At 36.1% G+C, this 9,577-nt stretch overlaps 1 protein-coding gene across 1 annotated transcript; it reads left to right on the top strand.

Moving 5' to 3' along the window:
- Nucleotides 1-8,237: 8,237 nt before the first annotated feature.
- Nucleotides 8,238-9,146, top strand: OR4C3 (olfactory receptor family 4 subfamily C member 3; the record flags this gene model as incomplete). Its single annotated transcript, XM_080931355.1, has 1 exon — nt 8,238-9,146. One exon carries the CDS (start codon nt 8,238-8,240, stop codon nt 9,144-9,146), a length of 909 nt encoding a protein of 302 aa, XP_080787481.1.
- Between the last annotated feature and the right edge of the window lie 431 nt (nt 9,147-9,577).

Here is a 9,577-nt window from a genome sequence, read left to right as displayed (position 1 = left end):
TTTGGAGAGTATTGGTATTATGTCGTCAATAAATGTCTAATAAAGCTCTGCACTGAACCCATCTGGATCTGAGCTTTTTTTGGTTGGGAGGCTTTTAATGACTGCTTATATTTCTTTAGGTCTTATGGGATTATTTAGATGGTTTACCTAGTCCTGGTTTAACTTTGGTATCTTGTATCTATCTAGGATTTCATCCATTTTCTCTACATTTTCCAGCTTTGTTGAGTATCGGCTTTAGTAGTAGGATCTGATGATTTCTTGAATTTTATCAGTGTCAGTCATTATTTCTCCACTTTCCTTTCTGATTTTGTTAATTTCTATACTCTCTCTTTGCCCTCTAGTTAGTCTGGCTAAGGGTTTATCAATCTTGTTAATTTTCTCAAAAAACCAGCTCTTTGTTTTGTTGATTCTATTAATTTTCCTTTTTGTTTTTATTTGGCGCATATCTGTCCTAAGTTTGATTATTTCTTGCTGTCTACTCCTCTTGGGTGTATCTGCTTCCCTTTGGTCTAGAGCTTTCAACTGTGCTGTCAGGTTGCTAGTGTATGCCCTCTACAGTTTATTTTTGGAAGCACTCAGAGCTATGAGTTTTTCTCTCAGTACTGCTTTCATTGCACCCATAGGTTTGGGTATGCAGTGTTTTCATATTCATTGAATTCTAGAAAATCCTTAATTTCTTTATTTCTTTTTGACACTGCTATTGTTTAATAGAGCATTGTTTAGTTTCCATGTGTATATGGGCTTTTTGTTGTCTTTGTTGTTATTAAAGACCAGCCTTAGAACATGGTGATCTGAAAGAGTGAATGGGAGTATTTCAATAATCTTATATCAATTTAAGCTTGTTCTGTGTCTAATTATGTGGTCATTTTTTTGAGAAGGTGCTGTGAGGTGCTGAGAAAAAGGTGTATTCTTTTGTTTTAGGATGATATGTTCTGTATATATCTATTAATTCCAGTTGGTTCATAGTCTCTCCTAATTTTACAGTGTCCTTGTTCAGTTTCTGTTTCCATGATCTGTCTATTGGTGAGAGTGGGGTATTAAAGTCTCCCACTATTATTGTGTGGGGTGAAATGTATATTTTGAGCTTTAGTAGATTTTTTTTATGAATATGGGTGCTTTAGTATTTGGAGCATATATGTTAAAGATTGAGAGTTCCTCCTGACAGATTTCCCCTGTAATATGTAAAAAGTGTCCCTCCTTATCTTTTTTGATAACTTTTGGTTGAAATTCTAATTTATTCAATATTAGAATGGCCACTCTAGCTTGCTTCTTGGGGCCATTTGCTTGGAAGATTTTTCCCCAACCTTTTACTCTGAGATAGTGTCCGTCTTTGCTTCTGAGATGAACTTCCTGTATGCAGCAAAATGCTGGGTTTTGCTTATGTATCCAGTCTGATAGCCTATTTATTTTCATTGGGGAGTTGTGTCCATTTATGTTAATAGATATCAAGGAATAGTTGTTGTTTCCTGCTATTATTGCTTTTGTAGGTTGAATTGTGCCTGTGTGTCTTTCTTATTTTGATTTTCTGCTTAGGAGTTTTCTTGTTTTTACTATGAGGTGGTTCCCCTCATTTTATTGAGTTTTCCACCTATAATTCTTTGTAGTGCTAGGTTTGTGGTCATATATTGTGTGAATTTAGTTTTGTCTTGGAATATCTTCCTCTCGCCATCTATGATGATTGATAGTTTTGCTTGGTATAGTAGCTTGGGCTTATACTTGTGCTTTCTTAGTGTCTGCATGATATCTGTCCAGGCTCTTCTAGCTTTCATAGTCTCTTTTGAGAAATAGGGTGTGATTGTGATTGGTCTGCCTTTTAATGTTACATGACCTTTTTTCCTTATTGCTTTTAGTATTCTTTCTTTGCTTTGCACACTTGGTGTTTTGACTATTATGTGTTGGGAGGTATTTATTTTCTGGTCCAAACTATTTGGAGTTCTGTACGCTTCTTTTATGCTTGTCGCCATCTCATTCTTAAGGGTAGGGAAGTTTTCTTCTACGATTTTGTTGAAGATATTTATTGTGCCTCTTAGTTGATATTCTTCTCCCTCTTCTATTCCTATTATTCTTAGGTTTGGTCTTCTCATTGTGTCCTGGATCTCCTGCACATTTTGGGTTAGGTGCTCTTTGGTTTTTGCATCTTCTCTGACTGTTTTGTTTATGTTTTCAATGTTTTCTTCGGCCCCCGAGATTCTCTCTTCCATCCCTTTTAGTCTGTTGGAAATGCTTTCATCTGTGACTCCTGATTTCTTTTTTAGGATTTATACCTCTAGGGGTGTCTCTTTTAGTGTTTTTTTTATTCTGTCCATTTCTGTTTTAAATTCCTTCTTCCATTCCTTCATCTCTTTGGTTATGTTTTCTTCCAGTTCTTTGAGTTCTTTGAGTGTTTTTTTGTTTCTTCTTTAAAAGCTTCTAATTCTTTATGCTTTTCCTCCCGTTCTTGTTTAAGGATCTCTATCATCATCTTGAGGTAGAATTTCGGGTCTGAGTTTACCTTTTCTGGAGTCTTTGGCATTCCACTGTTTGTTGTGACGGGAGATCTGTGTTCTAGGGTTGTCAGGTTGTCTTGATTTCCCTGGAGTACGTTCGTTTGCTTTTCTCCTGGCATCTTGTCAGTTATTGGTTCTCACCTTTCCCTTGTACCTGGCCTGTTTCACTGGATCTCTGCTGTTCCTGTTGGTGGATAGTCAGAGTGCTTGTTGTGCACCCTAAAAGCTACTGCCTAAAAGGAATAGAGGGCTTGATGCCGGGTTCCTGAGTCCCTGGATCAAGCCGGGCAGGCGTGTACTTTCAGCATGTTCCACTGAGATCTCTCTGACCCCTGGCTAGTTGGAACCTGTTCTCACCCCGTTCTCACCAGTCCTGTGTCAATGGGTCTCTGCTCTTTCTGGTGTCGGATGGTCAGAGCGCCCGTTGTTTTAGTTTTATTTTCACTCATTCATTGAATATCTATTTAATTAGAAGCCATTGTATGGCTGCCAATATGGATATTTGGATGCACAGAACTCATCATATTTTCAAGATACACAATATATGCAGAACCGGAACAGAGATACAATTTGACTACTAAACAAGCATAGTCATCTTGTAGTATAGCTGGGATATGAGAAGGGATTAATACCTTATAGAGATGAATGGTATTGGTGCACACTTTTTAATGAAGGTGCTAGAATAGGAAGTTTATATAAGGCCAGGGACAGTTGCCTGATACTGAATTTGGAAAATCATGACTTAATCAGAAGGGTGAAAGTAGTATAGTATGGTGTAACACATGAAAATGTTCACTGATGGAAGCTGAAGACTAATGTGGATACTTCTCCACTATGAGCAGCAGCCTCATGATGTGAAAAGAATGCTTAAGTTTTATTCTAAGGGCAAAGAGAGCTTTAGGCAAATAAACCGGATATTGACATGATTGCATGATTGACTAATGTCACTGTGTGTGTATAAACCAGATTTAGGTGACATAGGATGTAGAAAAGACTGATATTCTAGAGTACCAACTTATTTTGATAATTGATCTGAATTAAATGCTGAGCATAGTTGGTCTTTGAAAAAAGTTTGTTCAGTGCTTTAGAATAAATTTAGAAATGAATGGATTTTTCTCTCTCTCATGTGTGTATGTGTGCATGCACATATACATTTGCATGGTGTATACACACATGTATATGTAGGTATGTATAAGTCATAGGATAAGGTCAGGTGTCCTATTCTACCAGTATCTTTCTACCATGGTCTTTCATGGAATATGTAGTTAAGTTGGTAGCTAGAAAACCCCAAACACCCTCTTCCCTTTTCCTCCTACAGAACTTGGCTTACAAAATTCCTTGGCCATGACTGTCTTTACCTGGGTGCTAGGGATCTGAATTTAGTTCCCCATGCTTCTAAGTCCTTTTATCCTCTAGCAATATTTTCAACCACTGATAGAAATAAAATTTGACAATATGTGATGACTAATTTTGGGATGATGAGATATGTAAGGATGGCTTTTATACTTTTGGTAGTTGGTACATAAAATACAGAGATTAAGTCTAGATAGCATTAAATAAGTTCGATTTTGAGGATGTTCATTGGAACTGGGAAGAATAGTTGGAAGTTAGAGATGTCATTGTCCAAGAAGGTAGAGAAACTGTCTACAACTAGTTATTTTAATTAAATAGAGATTTAAATAAATGATTATGATTAGTATGTAATGATTGTGAACCTCAGCAGTATGTAGCATGGTATTTCAACACAAGCAAACAGCATTTACTGGTCACACAAAGGCGATTATCATTTTCTTCTCTTTAAACTTTGTATGTTTGAACCTTTGAACTGCATTTATCTAGACTGTCATGAAGTAGAGTTACAGCATTATGTTTCAGGACACCACTACTAAACCTTTATTAAAAACATTCTCTCCACTTCACTGGAAATTTTCTAATATTAAAATTTCAAATACATTTTTGTGAATACAATGTGTTGTTTAATATACACTAATAATCCTTAACTTTAAAAAATATTCAACTGTCTACATATAAAAAACCCACTCCTGGCGTAAAGATTTATTTCTCTAGTTATTATACCAAAATGAAAATTTACCCTTATTCTAACACTGAGAATTGAGATAACACAATGAAATCTACCTAGACTTGATTAACAAGTCTAACTTGAAAAACAGGAAGAAAGGATGCTGTTTTGTAAGAATTAAGTTATTTTAGAAACCTGCCAGTCAGATTTTTTCCCCCAAAATATTGTGTTTCAAATACTCTGGTACTTAGTTTTGACCTAGTTACAGCTGTGGTTTTCTTTCAGTGAAGGTGTTTTTCCTTACTATGAACTTTTTCTTGCAGTGAACATTTTTTTTTTCACTTTTTTCTCAATAAAATGCCTTAAAAGCCAAGTAACACTGAATTTAGGCCAAATTCCAGTTTTTACTCTTTTGCCATTTTAAGTCATCCTAAGAAAAAATGTGTTTTATTTCAGAACACGTGGTTGTAAAATGGTCTAAAGATTCTATGTCTTCATTGACTTTAGAATCAACAGCATATACCAAGACATTTTACACTTTTATAAACTTACTTTATTATAATCTTAATACTATTTCTTTCAGGAGGCTTGAAGCAACACAAGGAAAGACAATCCTACCATACTTAATCCCCCTTCTTTGGTGTTGGAGCTTGAACATCAGGTTTTATGAATTCCAAACACACATTTTTCCATCCAGCTACATCCCCTAGGGCAGTATTTTTGATCAAATCGAGTTCCCAACCCTCAGCTGCCCCTGCCCTACTTTGTAAAGGTGAGTAGCACCTAGAGACACTGGATGAGTAGAAAATCTGTGGGCTACAGTTGGAAAAAGCTGTTGTAATTTTGATAAGTTTTGTTAGTTTGTTTTTGAAACAAGGTCTCACATAGATTAACCTGGCCTAGAGTTTCTAATTCTTTTGCCCATCCCTTGCAAGGTCAGGGATCAAAGACAACCATAAACATAGTCTTGATACTTTTATACAAACTAGTATTTATATAGATTTATTACAGAGGCACATGTTTTAAAGAACCATATTTTATTTCTGTTATGAATTATGTCTGTTTTGCTTGATTTTATTTTTAAAAAAGTAAAATAAGTAATCTGGTGAATAATATAAATCAATTTCATTTAAAGCTGTGAATTATGAAACCATAAGACTATATGTATCATCTATGATGAAATTACACTGTAATTTATTGAGAGGGAGACTGAAGTTATTTTGATATAGTAAAGGCAATTCAATGTGCTTATTAGTGCAAGAGCACAGAAATGTTTATCAGTTGTGAAGGTGGGAATTTGGCATTTTATTATAACAAAAGAATAATATACATTTATCTATTTATTTTGTTTAGATAAAAATTAGAATCTGAGTTCTGCATTATTTTTCACATATCTTTTTAGAATGTTATAACTCTCAAGCTTTTCCTAGGCTGAGAAACTTGAGACTTTATTGAGTTTATATTGTATTTAAAGGTGCTTCACATTAAAATATAATTTTTGAATTATTTTACAACATATATTAAACTCCAGGTTTCTTATAAAGAAGCTTATTTTGACTAGTTAAAAAAATACAAAAGGTTTTAATTTTTTTTCTTGTACCCAAGAATTTTTTTTCTAGAAATTTTTACCTGAAATTCTAATATTTTTTATTATTTTATTAGATACTCTATGTATTTACATTTCATATTTTATCCCCTTTCCAACCCTCTCATTCCACTTCCCTCTATTTTTGCTTCCATGACAATGCTCCCACTCCCAGGCCCCCAATTCCAACCTCATTGCCTTGGCATTCCCATACATTGGGGAAATGAGCCTTCACTGGACCAAAGGCCTCTCCTCCCACTGATGCCAGACAATGCCATCTTTTGCTACTATGCAGCTGTAGTCATGGTCTCTCCATGTGAACTCATTGGTTGGTTGATATTGTTCTTCTTCCCATGGGGTCGTAAATTCTAATATTTTATTTAATACAAAATCCAGTAGTTTTCTGTTTACATTTAATGTAATGTTTTCTTACTTAACATGTTCTGTAGAATGTATTCTCCACTTTGGCATATAAATATTTTTCTTACATGAACATATTATTTTTTCTGGTTTTTCCTTACCAAAGGTTTAAAAATCAAAGCTAGAAATATCACAAAGTATTTCCTAAGAAAATTCCTGAGTACATGATTGTCATGTAAGGGGCTTCTACTCATTCTCAAAGATGTCATTAAAGTTTCACATTTTTTCAGGTCTCCCCCTTTTTTTTTCAGGATAAAAAAAATGAATGGATGTGAAGGAGAGGGAAAAGGAAGGCATGGGGGAAAGAATAGACGGGAAACTGATCTGAATGTAAAGTAAATAAATAACAATAAAATTAAAAAATCTTAACAAAGAAGAAAAATGATATTTTTCTTAGAATCAAGACTATAAAACTTTTATAGTGATACTATTACTTTAAATAAAACTTCAAAAACTCAATTTCAGTTTATTTCCCATAAGTATCTTTACTGATGCAAATAATGAAATAAGAGTCAAATTCTATGTATGGAAAACTGAATTTTCACACAACTCTATTTTAGATTTAGAAAACTGGAAATATTGTATCTTGTTGGTCTTGTTCAAGATTTGAAATCTAAAGAAAGATTGCTTAAGGCAGTTGGTGAAATTGAGATATTGGTGCTCTGATATGCCCTTAAGTAGCAGGTAACTTGCTTCTTAATTCTAGCACCTACTGCCAGCTCTGAGACAGGCTGTGTAGCAGGCAGGGTCAGTGGATGGGTGCATGCCTTGCAGGGCAGGCAGAAGGATTTAACTTACCTTTCTCTATATTAAAAGAACATATTTACTAGCCCTGGAGTTCCAGGGACCAATGGTCACCTTACTTTCACTCTCATTGCAAAGGATCTGATGTTTGTTTGGTAGCTGCTCCAAATGAAAAGACTGGAGGTGTTTTCCCCATCAATTAATTACTCTGACACTCAGTACAGCAGGGGTAGGCCTGCTACTGATAGGAATGTGGATGAGGAGAACCATTGAAGATATTCTTAATCTGAGAAAAATAAACTATTATTATTGTCTTTAAAAATAAAAAAGAGATTGAAGATTGGGGTGATGACTAAGCAGGAAACGAGCTTACTGCATGAGTGTGAGGACCAGAATTCAGACTCCCAGTACCCCAGTAAAAGCTGGCAGATGTTGCAGACCAGTTGTAACACAAGCATGCAGGAGGCAAAGACTCCAATCTGTATGGTAAGTTGTCTAGCCAGATAGCTGTATCTGTAAGCTTTGGGTCTCAGTGAGGGAGATTCTGCCTCAATGTATAAGACAAGGAGTAGCTGAGAAAGACACTTGATGTTAACATCTGGCTTCTGCACACATAGGCATATATAAGTATACATACACGTGAACATCCAGATATGCATGTATGTGTGCATCAAACCACATACACAGACATACATACACACACACACACCCACACACACTAAAAATGGACTGCTTCTTATATACCCCAAAACAAAATATACAATAGCTTGAGAAGTCTTTATTTTGTCTATTCCTTTACAGTTCTCTGAAATAACTAACTGGAAATAACATGATTTATATTGTGTCTTTATTTAGGAATTCAGGATTTATAATAATTGTACTCTATAAAAACTGTTTTCCTCCTGCCTCCAGTCACATGAAATGTTTCAAAGTGTCAGAAACTGAACTTCATTGGCAAGTCTCTGGATGCAGCTGAGAGTTCATGGATAGTCCACGCAATGTCACAGAATTTTTCATGCTGGGACTTTCCCAGAACCCACAAGTGCAGAGGATGTTGTTTGTGCTTTTTCTTCTGGTCTTTCTGGTCTCTGTTGGGGGCAACCTGCTCATCATTATCACTATCACCTTCAGTCCCACCCTGGGCTCCCCTATGTATTTTTTCCTCTCATATTTGTCCTTTATTGATACTTGTTATTCATCTTGTATGACACCCAAACTCATTGCTGACTCCCTGCATGAAGGGAGAGCCATTTCTTTTGAGGGCTGCTTGGCCCAGTTCTTTGTGGCTCATTTATTGGGAGGAACTGAAATTATTCTGCTCACAGTGATGGCCTATGACCGCTATGTGGCCATCTGCAAGCCCCTACACTATACTACCACAATGACCAGGCACATATGTGTTGTGTTGGTGGCAGTAGCTTGGCTTGGTGGTTTCCTGCATTCATTAGCTCAGCTCTTTCTGGTCCTTCAGTTGCCCTTCTGTGGTCCCAATATAATAAACCACTTTGTGTGTGACTTGTATCCTTTACTGGAGCTGGCATGCACTGATACATACATCATTGGCCTGCTGGTGGTGGCCAACAGTGGTGTGATTTGCCTGCTGAACTTCCTCATGCTGGCTGCGTCCTACATTGTTATCCTGCGCACTTTAAGGTCCCACAGTGCAGAAGGAAGACGGAAAGCTCTGTCTACCTGTGGGGCTCACTTCACTGTTGTTGCTTTGTTCTTTGTTCCCTGTATATTTATTTATATGAGGCCATCATCTACTCTGTCCATAGACAAAATAGTAGCTGTGTTTTATTGTATTTTGACACCCATGTTTAACCCCCTGATTTATACTCTGAGAAATGCAGAGGTAAAAAATGCCATGAAGAATCTCTGGAGAAAATGAAGAATTGTGAATGAAAGACACAAGTTATGGTGGGAGAAATAAATCATAGCTATAAGAATTTACATTTTGTATGTAACCTGAGTCTAAAGGTTCAGGATAAAACTGCACGAGCATTGAAAATATGCATAGATCCCCACTTAGAATTTTCTCACAACACCTTTTCCTCAAACTCAAGAGTATGGAAGAGCAACCTTTGTCTTTCTCACTTGTGTTTAAGAATGAATTTCTCCCAACAGAATACTAAGTATCCATGATGAGAAGAGTAGTTTGCTGATGATTAGTAACCTGCTCCTCCAACCTGGATGCTGCACTATGCATCATTTTAGTCACTGATGGTTGATCTTGATCTGCATTCTATCTGCAGTAAGAGCAGAAGAAGTTACAGCTGGGATATTGACAATACATCAGATGAGCTTAGCATTGACAGCTCA

This window comes from Micromys minutus (genome assembly GCF_963924665.1).
Source record: "Micromys minutus genome assembly, chromosome: 17".
Classification (NCBI taxonomy): Eukaryota; Metazoa; Chordata; class Mammalia; order Rodentia; family Muridae; genus Micromys; species Micromys minutus.
The sequence above is the reverse complement of the archived record's forward strand: the minus strand, read 5'-3'. Positions and strand labels throughout refer to the sequence as shown.